This window comes from Myotis yumanensis, unplaced genomic scaffold (assembly GCF_028538775.1).
Source record: "Myotis yumanensis isolate MYYU_CA2020_CCGP unplaced genomic scaffold, mMyoYum1.0.hap1 SCAF_1, whole genome shotgun sequence".
NCBI lineage: Eukaryota > Metazoa > Chordata > Mammalia > Chiroptera > Vespertilionidae > Myotis > Myotis yumanensis.
In genome coordinates, this window is record NW_027223752.1 from 34,868,096 (window position 1) to 34,891,211 (window position 23,116).

At 41.6% G+C, this 23,116-nt stretch overlaps 2 protein-coding genes and 1 pseudogene across 5 annotated transcripts in view; 2 read left to right on the plus strand and 1 right to left on the minus strand.

Annotated features, from left to right (window-relative positions):
* The window catches only part of RAD51B (RAD51 paralog B), a 509,814-nt gene extending 499,825 nt beyond the window's left edge, over positions 1 to 9,989 (minus strand). The window contains exons 1-3 of the mRNA XM_070417839.1: positions 9,879 to 9,989; positions 4,649 to 4,774; positions 3,392 to 3,505 (exon numbers count right to left, since the gene is read on the minus strand). Of these exons, the coding sequence (XP_070273940.1) occupies positions 3,392 to 3,505; positions 4,649 to 4,732 (198 nt within the window). The 5' untranslated portion in view covers positions 4,733 to 4,774; positions 9,879 to 9,989. The remainder of the gene's footprint in view (positions 1 to 3,391; positions 3,506 to 4,648; positions 4,775 to 9,878) is intronic.
* ZFYVE26 (zinc finger FYVE-type containing 26) overlaps positions 9,432 to 23,116 on the plus strand; it is a 77,189-nt gene continuing 63,504 nt past the window's right edge. For 3 of the 4 annotated variants that reach the window (XM_070417798.1, XM_070417817.1, XM_070417827.1), the window contains exons 1-9: positions 9,432 to 9,496; positions 9,988 to 10,264; positions 11,985 to 12,063; positions 17,703 to 17,792; positions 19,777 to 20,302; positions 20,695 to 20,825; positions 21,397 to 21,561; positions 21,695 to 21,783; positions 22,719 to 22,882. In XM_070417798.1, coding sequence (XP_070273899.1) covers positions 10,071 to 10,264; positions 11,985 to 12,063; positions 17,703 to 17,792; positions 19,777 to 20,302; positions 20,695 to 20,825; positions 21,397 to 21,561; positions 21,695 to 21,783; positions 22,719 to 22,882 — 1,438 coding nt within the window. In that variant the 5' untranslated portion in view covers positions 9,432 to 9,496; positions 9,988 to 10,070. The remainder of the gene's footprint in view (positions 9,497 to 9,987; positions 10,265 to 11,984; positions 12,064 to 17,702; positions 17,793 to 19,776; positions 20,303 to 20,694; positions 20,826 to 21,396; positions 21,562 to 21,694; positions 21,784 to 22,718; positions 22,883 to 23,116) is intronic. The other variant, XM_070417807.1, reaches the window with a different exon arrangement.
* On the plus strand, positions 12,311 to 17,263 carry LOC139008976 (probable ribosome biogenesis protein RLP24 pseudogene; annotated as a pseudogene).

The window sequence follows — 23,116 nt, forward strand, 5'->3', positions numbered from 1 at the left end:
GCGATATACTATGATTAACTCTGGAAATACATGGTAAACCAAATAGACAAAGTCTACCCACTTAAAGTTTACAATTTAATAAATCAATATCTCAAATCCAAGGCTCTTCTGCCCCTGGGAGGATGTAGGAAGACCAACATATTAATATTTATGAGCCATATATGTGCCCAGTCTTCTCTAACTTTACCTATTGAATTCTTATTTCAGTCAAACCATGGATTACCACAGATTTTTTTAAGGCTATATTCAGGCACATAAAATAATTAGAAAAACAAGTCAAAGTTGTATGGCTTGCATCTGATTTAACACCAGCACCAATGCCTTATAATCAGGCAACTTGGGTGGACATGGGTGGGGGGGATACTTTGTCAAATATGTAAAGGCAGCCCCATCTGTCAGCACTAAAGTGCTTCACTTGCAACTACAAGTGTAATTTTTGGAATAATAGATTTGTGACTCTCTTTTTTTTAAAAAAAGAGAATAAAATAAACTAAAAGAAAAAGACTCCAGAAATAACAATATGTGCATAAATGAGACAGAGTAATACGGTGATATGACATCCCGCCAGCTTTTCTTCTACTTTGGTGCTTGCTTCCTCTCAGACTCATCTCAGCTCATCTTAAAATGTTGGCTTCACTCGCCCGGCCAGCACGGCTTGGTGGTTGAGCATTGACCGATGAACCAGGAGGTCATGGTTCATTTCCCAGTCAGGGCACATGCCTGGGTTGCGTGCTCGATCCCCGGTGTGGGGTGTGCAGGAGGCAGCCAATCAATGATTCTCTCTCATCACTGATGTTCCTATCTCTCTCTTCCTCTCCCTTCCTCTCTGAAATCAATAAAAATACTTTTAAAAAATAATAAATAAATAAATAAACAAACAAACAAATAAATAAATAAATGTTGGCTTCACTCAGGACTTGGTCTTGGCTATACTTACCTTCTAACTATAAAAACTTCCAGGGAACTGCTTATGCATTCCCTTGGCTTTGACTACCATACTTACACTGATGACTCCCAAATGCATCTTTCTAGTGCAGACCTCTCCTCCAAGCTCCATGTCCATATAAAGGCTGGGGCAAAAGTAGCTTTACAGTTGTGAGTACATTAAAAAACGGAGCTTATTCTTATATGATTTATTAGTTATTGTGTTATTTTCTACTCGAACAACTGTAAACCTACTTTTGCCCCACCCTCCATGTAACTGCCTACTTCACATCTCCACTCCAAGATTCACAGGCACCTTAATTTCCACAATAACTAAACTGAATCCATGATCTACCTTCCTCAAACCTGGCCCTCTTCCAGTGTTCCTTAGCTCAGTTTCTCAAAGCAAAACTCAAGGAGTCATCTGACACTTTCCTGTACTCAGCACCACCAAAGACAATCACCAAGTCCTACGCATTCTACCTCCTCAGTCTCTCTCATGTTAATTGACAGTAGACCATCGGCATTAATACCACACTAATAATCCTGGCCACAATCACTTTCTGTCTGGAATATGTTAATAGATACCTATTATTCACAAATAGTTCTTGCTCCCTTTCAATCACCTATGTTCAAAACTGAGTCTCTAAAAACATAATAGATTACACCCTTTTATGGCTTCTCATTGCTCCCAGAATAAAGTTCAAAATCCTTAACATTGTCTGCAGCCCCTCATGATCTGACTCCTGCTTACTCTTTGACTTCATCTCCTGCCATTCTCTTCCTCACTGCTGCGTTCCATTCACACCAGCTTGACTTGATGACCATGCAAGCACCATTCTGCTTCCCTTCACAGACTGGCCCCACTGCCTGGGAAGTCTTCCCCCCTCACCTCCCTTCCCAACTCCTTTGCTTATCTCTCTCCTATTCATCCTTCAGGTTTTAGCCTTAGTGTTGCTCCTTGTGGGAGCCCTTCCCTAAATTAAGTAATGTCTCCTGTTAATAAGTTTCAAGACTCCTTTAATTTTTCCTTCACAGGACTCACTACAAATAACTAAATATTTATGTAATTATTTGTTAATGTCTGACTTCTCCCATTAGACTATAAGCTACAGGAAGGCAGGAACTTTATCAATCTTGTTCACTACAATAGCCCCGGTACCTGACAAAGTACCTGACACATGGCTGGACTCAATAAAGATTGGTGGAAAGAATAAGTGACTGAATAAACAAATAGGCAAAAAATATTTACTGAAGGAATGAACTAAGGCTAAGCCAGGACTCAAATCTAAAGAATGCTACAAGAGTGCATGTAAAGCAAAAGAGAAAGATGAATTCCTGAATTGGCATTTGGATGGTATTGAGATTGCAACTGAAGTTATGATGTAAGCGGAGGCTAAAGTGAATTTCTTGCTCATGCTCTCTTATTACTTAACTAGAAATAGACCATAGATATTGACTGAACACAATGAAAAATATCAAATTGAAAGGTTGGTGTTTTACAACATTTGAAATAGTAACAGGTTATTTTGAATCTACTCGCAAAATCATCTCACTATTTTAACTCTAACTTCTCTGCTAAAATAAAGTGAGCTGTCCAAAGCTAGAGATCACTGGCAAAGCTAATAGTAGTGCCAAACCCCAACTGCGATTCTAATTCTCCTTCTACCTGCTCTGCCTTTAAGGTATTTTCCTCAGATCACAAGCTAAAGTTGAACAAAAGAAAGTACTTTATCCGTCCATTGTTTCACAAGTATCAAATGACACTTCCTACTTTGTAGAATTGCACTTCTATTGCTCAGTGGTTACCAAATTTCAATATGAGAGAGTAAAATAAGTAATTTACAATCCACATAAATAAATACATTTGGAAATCACTGAACAGACTTTTAGGCAACCCTTATTCTGGGAAAACAATATCGTCTCTACCATGCATAAATTTACAATTTGAATGTGACAGAAAATACGAAAAAAATAGTACAAGCTGATGTTATAAAAGACTTTTACTCTTCTCAAGAGAGAGGATAAGTTCTTAAGTATTATTTATTCAATTAAGAAGCAAGTGCAAGTCTAATATGTACAGTAAGTGATGATGGTACAAGTATTATAGAGATAGGGGAATCTATAATTAAAAGTATATTAAAATTTAACCATGAGGTCCACGAATCCTACCCAAACAAACAAGAGAAAGATGACCTTTTGAAATACCACTTTTAGCGACAAAGAAAAAAACTTTGTTGTCCCCTCGTTCCAGTAATTAGGAACTATCTCCCATGAGCTTATAAACTACATAAATTTTCACATATGTTCTCATTAGAAGACTAACTCTGGTGTAAGAGTCAGTATTTTTGAGGTACTCATCTCTATTTTTGTTTTTGCCTCACCCCAAATAAGGTTTTAAATGAGATGAAGAATAATATAAAAAATAAAAATAATAACCAAATCATAATTTAAAAATATAATATACCGTTTGCATCCGTGGGGCACAGGCCCTGCTGACCACACACAGAAGTTCATGGACACCTCGATAACTAAGGCCAGTGATCTTCATTAGCTCCAATGGGGAAAGACACAAAAAGTCCTAAAGGAAAAGGTGGACATATGTAATACTTTCAACAATAAAGTTTTTTTAATAAAAAGTCCTAATGAGACATAAAGAAAATATTTTAAACATATATGTAACAAAGATAATGGAATTAAAAGGAAAATTTCAAATGATACTGCCCATGTGTAGATAAAAGTGAAATTTATTGCAGATCAAAGATTTATGTGCTCCTTATAGTACTTTCCCTCTAAAATATGCCTTAACTAAAACATATGATAGTCTTAACTTGTAATTATTCTATTTATTTGGCATATGCCAAAGGACTCACTGAGTAACATCCATAGCAGCAGCATCCAACCCATGTATGTATGAACACTGCACTAGTACCTGAAAAATTTGGGCACAAATATTCAGAAAGTGTCAGGTGGAAATGTGTTTCTTCCTAAGCTACATGAGATCATTCAGAGGAAGTATTTGATAATTGACAGAGAACAAAACTGACTATGAAATGAAATGTTAAATTTCATACTTTTAAGGGTGTTTCAAAATATGAACATGGGGACTACTAAATGTATAACAGAAGAACCAAAAAGATCTTTAACACACGGAGCAATATCTTAAAATTACAACATATTCTGAAAGTCTGTCTTATTAAGGATTAAATCCTAATCTAAAACCTTAAATCTCATTTAACCCAAAAGAGATTTGCTTCACTATTTAGAGCTTAAAAATGCATCTTCTCTATACATTTTCTCATTCCATCAATAGGAAAATGATCCTAACTATTATTTTCTCTTGCTTTCAAGAGGAATTACCCATTTTGAATACCATTTCCTCATTCGAGTCATATTTCTTGTGTAATTACAAAAATTTCTTTTAAGTAGGTGAAACTTCTCTAAAACCCCAAATAAAGGCACAGGTGTACTTCACCGTATGTCATGAGCATCCTTCTCCCCAAAATGTAAAAATATGAAACCTGGATAAATGAAATCATACTTGGAAGCATAACCTACATGGCTCACCATTTAAAATTAGTCTACAGAGAAACACCATCACTTATCCTTTTTATTCTATAAACCTAAGTTTTTACATTTCAGGTTTCCTTAAGAGTTATTATGGTATACTTAAAATTAATTTGTACTTATTATTTCTCCTTGAAAAAAATTAAATAAATTTTACCTGACAGGTAACAATCTGGTGTCTGTTCAGACGGTCACATAGCTCTTGTGATAAACCCACTCGTCTTAGTTTCTTGCTACCCATGACTCCAGATGTGTGTGTGTGGGGGGGGGGCGGGGGACACACCTTGAAAAAAAAATCAGAAAATAGCATAAGCAATAATAGATGGCTACTTTCCAAAATGCTCTACACAATATAAAAAATTCTTCAAATTTTTCCATGTGCATCGTGAAATATATAGTATTTAAAATATTACTGATAAAATAAAGGCAGGCATACATACACACAGAGAAGCATATACTAGTACACAGAGAAACAAGGCAAGATAAAAATATACAGTTCACACCATTCTTTGATAGTTATTACATGAATATAATAATACCACTTGACATTTGTTAAAGCATCTTGAGATTTTCAAAGCATTTATAAATTTGGATGTATAAACAACCTTCAAGGCATATTTCAAAACCACTCCTAGAAAGTCTTTACTTTCATTGGATTGTAACAATAATAAATTAATTGAGCATCTACTATGCCAGGCAAGGTTGCTATACATAAATTATCACATTTAATCTTCTCAACAGCCCTATAAGAAAGGTTATGGACCCCATTTTTGCATATGAGAAAGCAAAAGCCTAGACAGTTTAGCTAGTCTATTATCACCAGAAAAAGTAAATGATGGTTCCAGACTTCAAACCCAGGAAGTCTGACTCTGAGGTCTATCCTCCTAACCTTTGTACTCTACTGCAAGTCCATGATCATATTTAACTTCTTTTTCTATGAGTCTAAGCAAATCTTCTGAATCAAAGGAGATTTTATTATTCCAGGTGTTATTTACAAGCTGAATTGTTGTTTAGTATACTAGCTTCCCACATTCCCACACACTGTACTAGCTGACCACACTCCCATATACTAGGTGCTAGAATAGAATCATTGTGATGCCCTTAATAATGTATGCAAAGGAAAGCCTGTGTATCTCACTGAGATGGCAAAATATTCTCGGGTTAGAATAGAAACAGGAAATCTTCATTGTTCCAGGGGATAAAGCAGTGTAATTATCATAAAAGTAAAATTTTGAAACAAAAATATATACTGAGAATGTGGGTATTTCTTTTCAATACCATGACCCAAATTTCTATCTAAATTCTCTGAATCAGATTGTCTCTGTGTATCAGATTAAATCTCTCTCTCTCTCTCTCTCTCTCTCTCACACACACACACACACACACACACACACACACACATCCGTCCCACAAACAGAATACATCCCTCTCGATTCTCTTAATGGGAACTGGTCAGTACTCATTTCTGTTTCCCCAGTAGGAATTTTACTAAGTGACATGTGCTATGTCATTGCCTAGTGTCTTTACAGATCAGGTACTTCTGGGGAAGGACACCATTTAGACTGATAAATTCAATAAAAAAGGAGAACAGTAAACTCCAAACTACCTGGACTTTAACAATGACCAGCTCCAGCCCTGGCCAGTGTGGCTCTGTTGGGGATCCTGTGTTGTACTGAAGGGTTGCTGGTTCAATTTCTGGTCATGGCACATGCCTGGGTTTCAGGCTCGGTCCCTGGTGGAGGGTGTGCAGGAAGCAATCTATCAATGTTTTACTATCTCATCAATGGTTTTTTCTCTCTCTCTTCCTCTCCCTTGCTCTCTAAAAATCAGTTAAAAATCTTAAAAAACACACACAGCCCTAGCCGGTTTGGCTCGGTGGACAGAGCATCGACCTCTGGACCGAAGGGCCCCGGGTTCGATTCCTGTCAAGGGCACATGCCTGGGTTGCGGGCTCAATCCCCAATAGGGGCCTTGCAGGAGGCAGCCAATCAATGATTCTCTCTCTTCATTGATGTTCCTATCTCTCTCCCTCTCCCTTCCTCTCTGAAACCAATAAAAATACTTAAACACACACACACACACACACACACACACACACACGAAAAAAACAATGACCAACTCTGTTATCCCTGCCTTTATTAGGGCCACTCCCATCAGTTGCCTGGACTATTGCATGTTGCTTCTGGTCACTCACTGCCTCACACACACATGCAAAATCCATTCATTTGCTCCTTTTACAGGCACTCTTTATTTTATTTTACTTTATTTTTTTAATCCTCATCCAAGGATATGTCTACTGATTCCTATACAGAGGCACAGAGAGAAACATCCATCCCCCCTCCAAAGCACACACACACACACACACACACACACACCAATCAGGATTTGAACCCGAAACCCTTTAGGTGCATGTGACCACTAAGCCACACACCAGGGCCACAGGCACTTTTTAAGCCACACACTCTGCTAAGTTCTGGGATACAAGAATCATTTAAGCATATTCCCTCCCCTTTGGCAACTCACAGTAAAAAAATGAAAAGAAATGTATACAAAAATAACTAGTCATGTAATAAGTATTCCTATTGGAATTTAAATGTGTTGCGGACAAGGAGGCACACCAAACTGGCCTGCAAGGTAGCTTCCTAAAAAGTTGCTCCAATCCTGTAAAACTTCCCATGGAACCATTAGCCTACAGGGTAAATTCCACAGGATTAAGACCCTTCATCAATTGATTCCTCCTTTCCTTCTCATTCCTACATCAGACTGCAAGGCCCAAATCCTGACCTTCCTTGCAAAGTTACTTCACCTCCCACTGTCTTAGTTTATCCATCTGTAAAACGAGGGTAATTCAAGTATCTACTCCATAGGAATGTAATGAAGGTTAAAGGATTGCACATAATGATCAAGGTTAATCATCACTATCAGTTTGTTCAGCAAAACATCAATTGCTGCCTCACATGACCAGCTCTCCAGCCACAACAGTATATTGGTAGGTTAGGCAATCATAGCCATCCTGCCTCCCTGACTTGCCTCCACAAAGCTTTAACCCAACTCAGCCTCTTCTTCTCCAATGTTCTCATCATTGTACATCTATTTGCCCGATAATTAAAGTTTTCTTATGGCTTGCATGTTTGATTCTTCCGCCAGAGACTGTAAGTTCCTGCTCTGTATGTGTGTACATACGCCCATGTGAATGGGAAATGGAAGATATTCAAGCCTGGAGATTGAATCCTCTCCTCATTGAAAGAACACTCCTCCTGTTAGATGTTCAATGAAAACTGTGAAATAACAATAGCTAATATTTATTGAGCCCTTATTACGCCCACTACACTGTTCCAAGCGCTTCGGATGTTTTACCCCAGTTTACAGATGAAGGACACGGAGACCCTGAGTTGAAAACATCCGCATTCGAATCCAGGGATCTGACTCCAGATTCCACGCTATTATCTACCTGAAGACGGGCAGGCCCTCAACTTCCCCCAAACACGGGCTCCCCTGTCTAGACCCCCAAACTTCCCGGAAGTAAAAGTGGGGGGTGGATATCAAGAGGCAAAAACAACACCGCAGAATTCTCTAAAAAGAACTGTTTCAACAAGGCCCGCCTTCCTTGCAAACCTACAAAAGAAGCTCCCAGATCCGCGACAGGGTTCCCGTTAAGATCCCTACCGACTGAAGGGGGCGTGCCCTGCACCCAAGAAAGATTCTCCAATATGAATACCACAGGCCCAGAGAAGGAGCGCACCCCACTTCCCCACAACGGCCCCCAAGATGAAACTTTCCAGTACCGGGTCTGCAGCATCCAACTTTCAAAGTTTCCCCCACCCATCACTCAGTTCCCCGCGGAAAATGCTGTAAAGCAACAAGCTAAGCGCTGGTTGGGTCGTCGTCCTGGGAACTATCCAATCAGAGGCAGACAGAGCCAGGTCGGCTCCGCGGCTTGCTGGGAGTTGTAGTTCACACTCGGAAATAAATTTGCCAGTTTCTGAGTCTAGCAGTGATTATCAAAATGCGGTGGAGGAACATAAGCAAAGAGTGTATGAAACCAGGATAAACCTTGCTAGATGTGTTCTTTATTTTGTCACTACATTGAAAAATTGCTTAATGGATCCGAGACTAGGTTAGTTTTCGGGAAATCCCTCTATCATAGGAGAGGTTTTGGAAGAAGCTTTCGGTTTGTTTTGGCTTGCTTTTTTCATCACCCTTTGGTAGTGATTATAGATTGGGCAATGCTAAATAAAATTGCTCCAACCGTTACTTCCTCAGGTTCCGATTATTACATCTGCGAAGAACTTTTGCTCATGCTTTGCATGCCTCTATTTTATAATGTAGCCCATTTTACCCTAATTATTGCCCTGCGCCCCTCACTAAACTGAGCTCCTTGAGGACAGGGACCACAACTTGTTCCTCTTCGAAAGCCTAGCACACCGCTCAGTTAACGGTTGTCGGGTTAAATGAGCAAATAAATGAATAGAGTTAAACAGAAGAAAATGGGACTTCGGAACGCGGGGTTCTGGGATTATAAAAGAGCCCGAGTATACAGAATAAAAATGGAGGGGGATTGATTCTTGTCTTGCTCTGGATAACCCCCCAAGGCCTGGCAAAGCACTGATTGGAGCTCAGTAACCGCTGACTTCCAACGCTAGGGAGAAAAGAGGGCGGCAGAACAAAATCAAGGAGGAGAGCTGTTTCTGCCGCCCGCTTCGCCGAACGCAGAACGGAAGGCGTCGCGCAGAGGAATTGTCAAAACTAAAAGGAATGTTCCTTAGCCGGGTGGCCGAGGGACTCTCTCCCTGCCTCCGAGCTTCCTAGTACCTAGGGGTGGTGTCACGTGACCCAAACAAATATGGCGCTTTATTTGCATCTTCCCTCCATTGGCCAATAGGAGTGGCCGCCGTCCACCGTCAGCCCCGCCACCCGCCTCGCGAGCTCCACATGGGACCTGTCACCTGACTGGACTGAAACATGGCTGCGCTGGGGGCACTGTCGCTGTGGGCACCGGGAGCAGGTGAGTGTGAGGCGCCCCAGAGAAGGCGAGAGCGCTCTCCAACACCCCTGCAGGGGGCGTCCCTGCGCCCCAACCCCACCGCCCTCCAGGTCCGGCACCAGTTCACCTCGGGACCCTCAATCCGCTGCCTCACCGGAGGGCTCCAACGAGGGAGGGTCCTGCTGAATTTCCGATCCTTAGGGGGCGACCACCTGGGGCTTGGGAGCCGGACTGCGAATAGAGTTCCGGACGGGCTGCGAACGTGGAGTTGAGGGCTGCGCCTCGGGCTGATACGACCGTTAATATTAATTGAATGTCAGATGCTCGTAGAGAGATGAGATCCGACCCTTGGGGAAAGGTGTAACTCCTCAAAGACGGTAGGAACCTGTCAAAGCCATCTTACCAGGATGATGAGGAAAGTCAGTCCCGCCTTCCCCGTCGGGCTGGTAGTTACTAATTGTCTAAATACATCGCCGTCCGTTTCCTCTCACTCTGGTGTGTACTGTCCATAGGAGGTGATCCACGGAGGAGAAGATTGACCATGTGTTCTGCGTAATTCATCCCTTCCTGTCTCCCTGCACTCTGTGCTGGGAAAATGCATCATCCGTTTGGGCAAGAGGAAACCGCTTCCCAGAGGGAGCTGTTTGGGTTTTTCTGTGAGTGCCTGCAGCGGGGAGAGTGGGAGCTGGCACAGGCCTGTGTGCCTCAGCTACACGCGGCGCAAGGGGACATCCCCAAGCAGGTGGAGGACATTCTACGGGCGCTGGTGGCGTGTCCCCATCAGCTGAGGTAAGGGATCCGAGTCCTGGCAGGCAGTCACGGGGCAGGGGACACAAGGGTCAGTGTTTGGGCTCGGGTCCATGAGCCGCACTCCGCTACTCCCTGAAGAATTAGCAGAGGGGGAGTGTATTTCACATGCTCTGAAATTTTACCTCTGTAATACATACCTATCACCTAATTAATATTGGCTTTGAATTAGCACTTGGAACTGTGTTTAAGCCTGGTCAGCAAATTATATATGGAACCACCATTTCTTGTTTATTATCATTAAAGTAGATGGTGGGGCTGCATTGAAAAGCATTTTCTCTGCCTCCAAAAACAAACAAACCCTACTCTCTTCTGACTTATGAAATTGAAGTGAATTCACTTCAAAACTACTGGAAGTAGCCCTAACCGGTTTGGTTCAGTGGATAGAGCGTCGGTCCCAGGTTCGATTCCGGTCAAGGGCATGTACCTTGGTTGCGGGCACATACCCAGTGGGGAGTGTGCAGGAGGCAGCTGATCGATGTTTCTAACTCTCTATCCCTCTCCTTTCCCTCTCCCTTCTTCTCTGTAAAAAAATCAATAAAATATATTTTTTAAAAACCCTACTGGAAGTGAATTCACTTAAAGCTTTTTTTTTTAATAATTATACTCCCAAGAAGTGCAAAAATAATACAAAAAGTACCCTTTCAATAGCTTCCCCCAGTTGTGACATCTCATAATAGTACAATAGCAAAACCAGGAAATTAATACAGGTAATTACTGTTAACTAGATTATTCCGTTTTCACCAAGATTTAATCTGCATTCATTTTTATGTGTGTAGTTCTATGCAACTTTATTCATGTGTATATTCATGTCAAGATACACAACTATTTCATCACCACAAAAGAATTCCCTTACTTCCTGTAGTCAAAATACACAACTATTTCATCATACCACTCTGTATTTTGATCTCTCCTTGCCCCCTGACCACTGTTCTCTATCTAAATATTTAATGAAATTCTTTCTGACAGTGCTAATAACTAATGGTACAGGAAGTAAATGTACTATTCAGTTTCTCCCTCAATTTTCATTACTTTGGCAATTACGTTATGTTGTTTAAGTGCTGTATGAACATACAGGGTGGGGCAAAAGTAGGTTTATAGTTGTAAGTATGTGAAACAGAGTCTATTCCCATATTATTGTATTATTTTCCATATGAACAACTGTAAGCCTACCTTTGTCCCACCCTGTATAGAGTGGAGACTTAGGTGACTTTTCTTCCTTTATTTTTTTCCCCTTAAATTTGTGTTCCAGCCTGTTACTAATTTATATTACTAACTTCAAAGGAAGGCTTACGAATTCCTATAACCCTCTTTGTGGTATAGAGTTAAAAATAAATTTTTGTCAAGTTCCTTTTTTCTTTAAGACTACTTGATTCAGTTTCTATTTTCAAAAATATACTTTAGATAGCTTTGCTTTTATGGTTTTCTAGGTAATATTTTGTTTAAAAATAATAAAGACTAGATAGGGAGGTGCAGGTAGGATTAAGACCTTTTTTTCTTCTTTTTTATGAAAGCTGCTAGCTTTATTCTGGTTCTAGTTTTATTGATCTGTCATGTACATTTGAAAATTTTCTCATTAGAACATCTTGCCTGTTCAGGTTGAAAATAGACTGAACATTGAAATCTAAATCTTGGATGGCAAAAGAGAAAAAAGTCAGTAGAAATTCTTTGTTTAGAAATTCTTTCTCTTCACATTTTTCAGATGTGGACCAGACATCAACCCTCAAAGATTAGCCTGGGTCTGGCTTCTTGTACTGGAGAAGTGGTTTGCCCAAGAAAAAGTAAGTAAGTTTCTATTTCAGATTTTCTCCTGAGGCCGAGACTGGGAACAGTTTGGCAGTAGTTATGAGATTTCCCCTCTGTCTGTTACTTCCTTTATTATGAGGTTTCTAATACCCTCTCTCCATACTGATAGTGAGAATGGCTTACATTTTTATTGATGTCTTCTGACCTAAATTCATTCATTAATTCACTAACATAACATTAGCATGTAATGCCATTTGAGGTGATACCATTCTGCTAAATACCATGGGGAGAGCTGTGCCTGAACAGAGCTTTGCAGATCTTAGTGAAAGTGACAAGGTAGGGAGTGACATATGACTCTTGTAATACCCAAGTAACAGAGAATGGACTGGGCTGAAACTTGTTTGTTCTTCCAAAAATCTCATTCTCACTAGTCCTGTGCAGTGAAATCTTGTAGATTTAAACCTCTTTGATTAATAAGTTAATAATTAACATGAATTGAATGATAACTTACCAAATATAAAAACAAAGTGAGCAAATAAATCCTGAAAGAAACTTGTGAGGAAGTGCTTTTTTTTCCCAAAAAAGAAAAATTGCCATGAAAAGCCTTTTTATTTTTTTAACTTTAATGGTTTTAGAAGAGAGAGAGAGAGAGAGAGAGAGAGAGAGAGAGAAAGAGAGAGAGAGATATCAATTGGTTGCCTCCAGTACACCCTGACTGGTGATGGGAACTGCAACCTGAGTATATTCCCTGACCAGGAATCGAACCCGCCACCTTCTGGTGTACCATACTACACTCTAACCAACTGAGCCACTCTGGCCAGAGCGAAAAGACTTTTTAGAAGTATGTGATAGTTATCAGAAATTGATATCCATGAGAATCAACCTTGGACCTGGGAATCAACCTTGGAATGTGGTCCATTCTCATGGAAAGATTAACAACCTTGCTGCCCAAACACTGGAGTCCCACCCCAGCCTCCTACTTCCCCATGCCTTTAATCCCTACTTCCCCATACCTATAACCCATATTTTCCTGTGTAATCGTTGTCCTACTCTACATAAGCAGATGGCTTATGGGGGGCTGCAGAGCAGATTTTTGTGGATGACCTGCTGCTCTCCCATACTGCCGGTAGTATTGGAGTAAACGTGCATATATGATTCAAAAAGAAAGAAATAAGTTTGTATGCATTAAAAGTATTTCTCTGAGGCAATTTTTATTAAACCACAGACTTTAAGATTTAAGTGAGGAACCTCTGATTCAGAAAAGAAATGACTGGCCCAAAATTAGAGGTGGAACCAAGATCTTCTGACTTTGAATTCCCATTCCTCTGCTTTTTCCACCTCAATATTAGTTTTAGCCTTCATGGGCTTAAAAGTAGGAAACTGTAAGTTCTATTTTATAAATATCTATAATTTAACCTAATTTTCTTTTTTACTCCCATCAGTCATCAGAATTTTGTCTTTAGTTCCAGTTGTGCTTGGCCCCTACCCTTCTCTCCACAGAGCTGTCAAAAGTAACAGAAGTTACTAATCAATATATATAATCAATATATATAAAAGGCTAATATGCTAAGTGTCCCTCCGCCTGTCTGACTGGTTGCTATGATGTGTACTGACTACCAGGGGGCAGACGCTCAACACAGGAGCTGCCGGGCTGCAGTGACTTGGCAGCTGTGGTTCTCGGGTGACACACCCTGAAACCAGAGAGGAAGGAGCCCGATTCCACGTGGGGCCTTGCGATTCCACCTTTAGCTGTAGGTTATGTTGTTGCTGGGGCACTGTCAACCCCCAGTCTGGTTTACTGCACACTTGCATTTGTGTTCCACACCCTGTACAACAGCAACTTTGGAGAATATCCTCTCTCACTCCGGGACCCCTCAGGGGATGTCAGAGAGCCAGTTTCAGCCCAGTCCCTGTAGGCCAGGCCGAGGGACCCCACCTGCAGGAGGGACCCTGCTCACTCCACAGAGGCCGGGGAGGGATCACGAGAGGTTGGCTCCAGGGCATGTCCAGTCCGTCTCACCCAGTCCCGCCCCGCCAGCCACCTTCTAATTAATTTCTTTTCAATGTGCACGAATCTGTGCACCGGGTCACTAATCTAAATATATTTCTTATTCAGGCATTTGCCAATTGTCTGCAAAAAGAAATGATGAAAAAACTAGGAGGAAAGAAAGAGAAGCAAAATTGAAAAGTATCCCCAGGATAATTAAGAGTTGACTATAGCTTCAGATTTAAAAGAGAAAAACTTGACCTAAAATATTTAATAGTAGCTTCAAAGAGAAAAAGAAAAAATGTTTTATTGTTACTAAGGATATTTCCAGTACAAACATGGAATTTACCAACCAGATGAATTTTACTCTCACTGAAGGGCATTTGCTTACTTTATGGCTGATTGGTTGCTTATTTTATGGGCACTTGGCTCAACCAGGTCAGGTGGTGGATTTAACTTCCCTGACTCGTTAGCACAGACTATGAGTTGTTCTTGCTTTTGCCAGCACCGAAGTTCCTTCGGTCTATAACGCTCCAATGCCTCAGTTATTTAAGAAGTTGTAGGACTTTTAAACTTTAAACAAGGACCTCAGAGAATTTTAAAACTTTATACAAGGATTAAGATTTCAAGTGAATTCTTGGAGTTGTTCTCCAAGGCCATTCATTATCCTGGAGTGGCTTTCATCTTCCAGGCACTAGCTGGCTGCCTGTCCTTTTGCAGTCTCCCACCTTCTGCCAAAAGCTTCCTTTGTAATTATTAGTGGAAACGATGATTCCATTTTCCCTTTCCTTTATATCTTGTAGTGATTTATCTCTACATGAGTAACTGCAGAAATGTTCACCGCCATGCTGCTTCTAATAGGGGAAAGCTGAAAACAACTTCCATGTCCACAATGCAGCATGGACTCGTCTATTTGTCAAATGCCATTATGAAAATTGGGTGGTAAATGAATTTCAGTGACATGGGAAAAATGTTCATGTTCTGCCATGTGAAAAACAAGTTTAGAAAACAGTGGATTTGGTATGCATGCATTGATGCATGGTCTGAATGCCCTTACACCACAGTATTAATAGTTCTTTTCAATGGAAAGATTCTGGGTGAGGGGTGGTTTCATTTGCCTATTTGTATATTCTAATTTTTCTACGCTGATCATTCTTTGCTTTTATAGTAAGAAAATCTGTGCTTAGGAACATGGAACAAATTCTTGCTTGTTTTAGGAATGTTGGTCATTTATGGCCATGCATATGCATAATATAATGTCACCAGTGAAATAAAATATAAACTAATTAGAATTCTAGATTAAAGTTCTAAAATCTTAACCAGGCTTTGTACTTTTATTAAGGGCTTCTGTCTAGACATCTTACCTGTTCCTTCCCTTTAGTCCTCATCATAGAAGCACTAATCTTTACTTCCGGCATGAATTTTCTCCAACTTCCAATCACTAGTGTTATACAAGCATTCAGATGGTGTAGGTGCGTTAGAGAAGGGTGTGGTAAGAAGAAATAGGAATTTTTAACCAAGAACATGCCAGATCACGTTAGCCTCTGATGTGATTTATGAATGGCATGAATAGAATAAGTGTGATCTTGTGTTGTAAACTCCCCTCCCACACAATCCTGCAAGTACTTCTTACCTTAAGATAGAGGTCCTTTCAATAAAACCCAGCTTCTGGAAGCTTTAACCAGCTGCATGATATACAGGTGTCTCTGATATAAAGTTGTGTTTGTCAAGATTATTCCTGCACTTGATCTATTTGTATTTGTGTCTGGAGAAAAGGTGACTATAGTTTGTTTTAAGAACCTGGTGAAGGGAAGTAATTGTGAAACAAGTTGGTCCTGAAAGAGGCAGAGGCTTTCTCTTCCTTTATACATGGCGAGTGTCATTAGCAAACACTGGGGTCACTTTTTCCTTTTCATGTTTGAAGTAATTGGAAAATACTTCCTAACCACTGCATCTTTAGTAAAGATTATTTTTAAAAATATCTACTTATCCCACAGGTTTGTTTGATTTAGACATTAAATGAGATTTTTTAAAAACATAGCACACAGTACCTGGCACATAATAAGCGTTTAATAAACATTAGATCCTTTCTGTTTACTTTTGTTTTCCAACTTATAATAATACCAAATCAAGGATTTGGACCAAAGAGGATGATGTGGTTCACACCTTCGCAGGCTTACTCATAACTGGGTATTTTGGTCACTGCAAGGGAGGTTTTTTGTTTTTTTTTAATCTTTATTGTTGAAAGTATTGCATTTGTCCCCTATTCCCCTATTTCCCCTCATTGACCCCTTCTAGCCCACCCTCGTCCCCCTCCCCAGGCCTTCACCACCCTATTGTCTGAGTCCATGGGTTATGCGTATATGCGTACAAGTTCTTAGGTTGATCTCTTCCCACCCACCCACCCTCACCTTCCCTCTGAGATTCCATAATCTGTTCCATGCTTCTATGTCTCTGATCTATTTTGTTCATTAGATTCCACATATGAGTGAGATCATATGATGCTTGTCTTTTTCCAACTGGCTTGTTTTGCTTAGCATAATACTCTCCAGATCCCCAAGGGAGGTTCTTGGAGAAGGACTTCAAATGACAGAAAAAGTCCTATGAAATGAGCAAACCTTGGAGTTTGAGGCTGACCAGTGTGAGATTTAAGTGATAGTATTTAAGAGGGGTACGCATCCAAGTTTAGCTGTTTTGTTTATAAAGTATCTCAACACATTTCTAGCAGAAATAAGAGTAACTGGGGAGATCAAGAAGTGTTATTTCTGTTTCGGGCTCATATACCCTGGCCACGCATGATGTTCATCCGCAACAATTGCAAGGTGTTCAGGTTCTGTAAATCCAAGTGTGATAAAAACTTTAAAAAGAAGCTCAATCCTTACAAGGTCAGGTGGACTAAAGCATTCCGTAAAGCAGCTGGTAACGAGCTTACAGTGGATAATCCATCTGAATTTGAAAAATGTGGAAATGAACCTATCAAATAGCCACGAGAGCTGTGGAATGAAATGATTACTGCACTGAAGAGAGTCGAAGAGATCAAATAGAGACATCACGCAACATTTATAATGCGTAGGTTGAAGAAAAATAAAGAACTACGGAAAGCTCAGGACATCAAAGAAGTCAAGCAAAACGTGTATCTCATCCAGGCCCCTTTTGCATGCAAAGGAAAGCAGCTGGCAGACACAGTGGTACAGAAACTGCAAGAGGATGTGGACATGGGAGTTGTTTCTGACAGTCTTACTGTTTAACCATTTCTGTGAGCACATTGGAGAATCTCCATTAGAGATTTAGAACCTCTAAGTTATTGATTTATTTTTTTACATGAGGTGACTCAAATAAAAAGGTGACTAAAAGCACATCTCTTCTACATTAGTATCTGCAAAACATCAGATTTTATGGATGCTAGATTGCATTTCCATGTTAAACCTTCACTGATATATGTATATATGTAAATCATGAAAATTCTGTAAAGACAAAGTGAATTTTGGACAGAAAATGATCATGCCACTTGGACAATGGCATCAAGTAGTCTTTATGTAATAACTAGTGACAAAAACACATGGCTAGTGATATATAAAATAAAATTTTCTTTCAGTGAAAAAAAAAAGTCATTGGAGAGAAGTATTTATAATTTATTAACTAAAGCATATGCCTAATCACTGTGCTTACTTCTTATGATTTTTCTAGAAGTTACTCCCAGCTGTTTTCCGGAGAAAGCTAGAATTTCTTTTATTATCAGAAGACCTTCAAGGTAACATTCCAGAGGACATCCTCAAGGTGAGAAAGGGGTTGGGAGCCGTCTGCCCAGAGTTCAGCTTCCAGGGATCCAGCGTAGATAGGTCCCCTAGATGCTGGCTCTGTACTCTGGTCTCACGCAAGACCGGGTTAGATAGAGGCCCCTCTGAGGGGAGTTTAAAATTAGGATAAACTTAACTGATTTTAGAATCCTCAGAAGTGTATTATCCAGAAGTACTAAGTACAACTATGGATTAAAGTTTTTTTCATTTCATGTAAAAGGAATACATAACTTGGATTTAAACTAGGTATTTGAATTTTCCACCAGTATATGGCAGGGAATGTGAAGGGAAACAGGAACTAGTATTTGTTGAATACGTGGTTCTGTAAGAGCTACACTGAATGTGTTAGAGTTAACAACAATCTTCTGGGGCTAGATTCAAACTAAGTCTTTTTTGTTTTGTTTTGTTTATTGATCTTAAAAAGAGAGAAGAAGGGTGAGAGAAAGAAAGGAGCATCTATTTGTTGTTCCACTTAGTTAGGCATTCATTGGTTGATTTTTGTATGTGTCCTGACCGGAGATTGAACCTACAACCTTGGCATATCAAGATGACACTCTAACCAACTGAGCCACCAGGCCAAGGCTAAACTAAGTCTTACCTAGATCTATACTTACGTGCCTGAGGGATGCTCTGAGGCTCAGTACTTATTTTCTTCATCACTCTACCATCAGCTAATAAAGGCATATTAGCTGTAGGATTTAAAGTGCATGCTTTCACTTATATTAAGTCAAGGACTCATGGTTCTGTTCCCATCTTGGAGGCAGTTCATGAAGAAGCATCCCTGAGCACCATCCATGGGCACAGTATTAAAGCACCCCCTCTTCTCCCTCTGCACCCACCCTGCAAACAAATTATAGGCTATAGAGCAAGCATGTCAAACATGCAGCCTGCAGGCCACAAGTTTGACATGCTTACTATAGAGGTTCTTGCCTGTAAGGGCTTAGTCTAGTCAGGGAGGAGAGATGAATAGACACTTGAGACCATTATAAACCATATGGTACATTGAAAGCCCAGTAAAAAGGGAGAGTTGTGTGGGATGGACATATTAGGACTAGGATTTAGATCAAAGATTAAAAACTGATACATAATGTTCTTTTTTTATTATTTTATTATTTTATTTACTTTTTAATTGATTTTAGAGAGAAAGGCAGGGAGAGGGAGAGAGAGAGAAACAGAAAGAGAGAGAGAAACATCAATGTGAGAGAAACATTGATCGTTTGCCTCCAGTATGCACCCTGACCGGGAATCCAAACTGCTACCTTTTGGTTCACAGAATGAAGCTCCAACCAACTGAGCCACACAGTCCAGGGTGTGTAATGTTTTTTTGAAAATTGAATTTAAATGCCTTGAGTTGGGCATAGTGCAGCCGTGGGCAAACTACGGCCCGTGGGCTGGATCCGGCCCATTTGAAATGAATAAAACTAAAAAAAAAAAAGACCGTACCCTTTTATGTAATGATGTTTACTTTGAATTTATATTAGTTCACACAAACACTCCATCCATGCTTTTGTTCCAGCCCTCCGGTCCAGTTTAAGAACCCATTGTGGCCCTCGAGTCAAAAAGTTTGTCCACCCCTGGCATAGTGTCATATGCATTTGTTACTTGGCTTGGCCTATGAGTTTGCAGTCCCTGATTTAGAGCAACGGTGCACATTTTCGAGGCAGTAAGAGGGACAAGCGTGAGCATGGAGGCCTTGGGCAATTGACTTCATCTCTTTGCCTCAATCTCCTCATTTGTAAAATGGGGATAATAGTAGTGTCTTCCTCTTAAGGTTTATTTTTCTGTGTAAAGGGCCTGGCACGTAGTAACTACTACAGAAGTGTTTGCTACTGTTACTGTTTTATACACACACACACAAATACACACACATACACATATGTACTGAAAGAGAAAACATAAAGGCACACAGGTGATAACATTCTAGACATGCTCAGCATGCATCCCTCTCTTCATCCTCTATTTAGGAGCTGTATGAGGCTTTATCACAAGACACCGCTGACCCCGTGCTTGACGAAAATCGAAGGCCGGAGAGCCGGACCCTTTGGCTCAGCTCAGAAGCTGTCTCTGTGCTCCTGGATCTTCTGAGCCAGGCTTCCCAGCCAGCGCAGGCCCTGCTGGAGCTTCTGCTTAGGGAAGACGATGGCCCCGGCCCTGGTGGCTGGCCTCTGCAGAAGGCACTGGTGGACCTCATTCGAAAGGCACTGCGAGCTTTGCAGGACGCTGCCCCTGGGTCCCCGGGAGGCGTGGAGGCCATCTACGGAGCCCTGCGGACTCTGCGTTGCCCTGCAGAGCCGCTGGGGGCTGAGCTGCGTCTCCTGTGTGAGGAGCTACTGGAGGCCTGCAGGACTGAGGGGAGTCCCCTGCAGGAGGAGCGGCTGCTCAGCTGCCTGCTGCACAAGGCCGGCCGGGGCCTGCTCTCCCTGTACGGCCATGCCTATGCAGAGAAGGCTGCAGTGAAGCCACTGAAGGCCTCCTCCTCGTTGGGAGAAGGTGTGTTCCCTTTGCTGCTCTCCTGTGTGCTGGAAATCCCACTGTGCCTGGCCTCTCTCGAGTTCCCCTCGGCTGGGCCTTTCATGTTGCTCAGAGAGGCCAATAGGAAAGGCTACACACAAAAAAAGGGGAGGCATTTTCTTAAAAGCACAGATTTTATAGTCTAGGATGGAGCAGGTGATGGGGAAAAAAAACAACAAAGTAATAACAATAGCAGCAAAGAGCTTTTCAGAAGCTACTGAGAGAAGGAAAGGGCCTTTAATATAGAAGGATAGGAAGCCTGGTTTAAGTTTTTAAAAGAGTGAACTCTAACAGTTGGTGTTTCCAATGGGCTTTAGCTTAGGAAAGAAGAGCTCTGGTTCCCCAGTAACCCTGTCCGGTTTGATTTTCAGTCTCACCGGATCATCTAGATCCCGAGCGGGCAATGCTAGCCTTGTTCTCCAATCCCGACTCAGCCGAGGCTTGGAAACTGGCCTATTTCTACTGCCTGAGCAACAGCAAACACTTCCTCGAGCAGATCCTGGTAGGTCAGACATAAATGTTTTCCATCACAGAGGTACTTAGAGACTCCACAGGATTTTTCATTCCTCATTTCTTTCCCACTCATTTACCCTACACAGCAGTCTAATCAGTAGTGAGGCATTGGGTTCTGTCCATCCCATAGTCCCGGGGGAAGAAGTCTTCGAGAACCAGCGTCATTCATAATTAGACCTGCAGTCATTTTACATCAGTCCCTTGGCAGGAACTACAATGTTGGATTCTTGTAAGCTTTCTGGAGGGTGCAGGGAAGAAAAGACAGTGGTGACGGTGTATTGTCTAGCTGACAGGAATTTAATTACTCTAAATTTCTCCCAGATTGCTACTGAGCTTCAATGTATTTCAATAGATATTTGCTAACCTCATCCTATGTGCCCTGTACTGTGGAAGTCAGTGCCTGCCTTCAAAGAGCTTATGGTCTAGAGTTTTATGGACCTTTTTTAGTCAACTGACTCTTCTGTCATTGTCAGAAATCTCCCTACTATGGCCAAAAGCTTCCTCCCCTAATGAGCAGCAAGTCCACGTAACAGCCTATAGCAACCTCCTTTGACTTACAGGTGACAGCACTAACGCTGTTGAAAGAGGAAGACTTCCCAAGCCTTGGCTGCCTCCTGGATAGAGAATTCAGGCCTCTCCGTCGACTGCTTGTGCTCCTGGGCTGGACACACTGCCAGAGCCTCGCATCAGCCAGGAGGTTGCTGCAGATACTCCACAGGACCCAGGTAACTGACTCTGCAGCCTGGGCTGCTCAGAAGTGAGTGCTGTGGGACTTCTGGCTAAAGCAGAATGCGAGGTCCTGAAGTTCATTACAGTCTCTGACCCCAGATGCCATCTCTTTCTTCTATGTCCGTACAGGACCAAGGTGGCGATAAGCTCCTCAGGGATGCCTGCGATGGGCTGTGGGCTCACCTGGAGGTCCTGGAGTGGTGTGTACAGCAGAGCAGGTACAGCCCTGTGTAGTCTTCCCACCATTGGGCACACTTGATCCTGTGTTCTGTGCATGTGACCATTTCAAGACATCATCCGCATAACTGTTTTGAGTTGACAATGTTGACCAGCAACTCATAATTATTCCAACTATTAACCCAGGAAAGAAACATAAGTAATAATTATTTTCACTATAGCCATAAGGTTATAACTAGAGGATAATTTGGGATGACAATGATAAAGAACAGTAGCTCACATTTCCTGAGCACTTACTATATGCAAGGCATAGCTCCAAGCTCTTTATGTGGATGATTTCACTTAAGCCTCACAATAATTCTATGAAGTAGTTACCAATATTATCCTAATTTTAAAGGTGGGCAACTGAAGCCCAGAGATGTTGAGTGACATGCCCAAAGTGACAGTACTGTGGCCCACATTCTTGGCCATGTGTTACCACGGTCACACTTTTATTCAGTAACCTGTGGAACTGGTTAAGCCCTGTTTCCCTGATATATTAGCCTCAGGGCTTCCCCAGGACTGGGTTCCTGTTCTGTTCTTCACCGCTTCCCCAGCACTTTCTGAAGTAGAGTAGGCAGAATGGGAAGTGGCGAGAGGCTGTTACTCAGGAAAGCAGAGAAGCTGTGCCGTTTCTGAGCTGGGAAGAGCACAGAAATTGGGAAGCTTACTCTGCAGGCTTTTTCTGGACCCCCTTGACCAAGAAGGCCCTTTCTAGATCCTTCCTAGATGAGTAGGGCTGACTTGATGGATGTACTTCCCAGAAGGTAAATAAATGCTCTGCTGTATCCCAGACCAACTAAAATGTAGTCTTTGGGTAAGTGAAACCCATGGTGTTAGGGGCCAGACAGCAAGAGAAAGAGGGAATCAGCATGGTCTTTCTCAGAGCAGTTTTATCAACTGCCTCTCCTCCCATCCTCCCGTCTTTCCCTCCCAGCAGCCCCATACCAAAGAGGGATCTCTTGTGTCATTTACATGGTGGAGACAGCCACTCAGTGCTCTACTCTCTCCATCACCTCACAAACCTTCCAGCCCTCAGGGAGGAAGAAGTTCTCAAGCTCTTACAGAAGGTGCCAGCCAAGGAGCCCCAGCAGGAGCACAGTAAGTTGCCGATGGAGTCACTCGGGCACGGTTTCCTCTTAGGACAATCTTGCCCAGGTTCCTTTCAGCAAAGACTTATCTAGGTATAATCTGTCAAAGTGGGTGGGCTAGCAGATGCCTCTAAATTAGTGCTGTTTGCCCCAGTGAGATCATGGGGTGTAGGAACGTGCCTCCCCTCTCTGGATGAGGTATAGGGAACCCTATGAGAACAGCTCCATAGGAACCCTTGTCCTC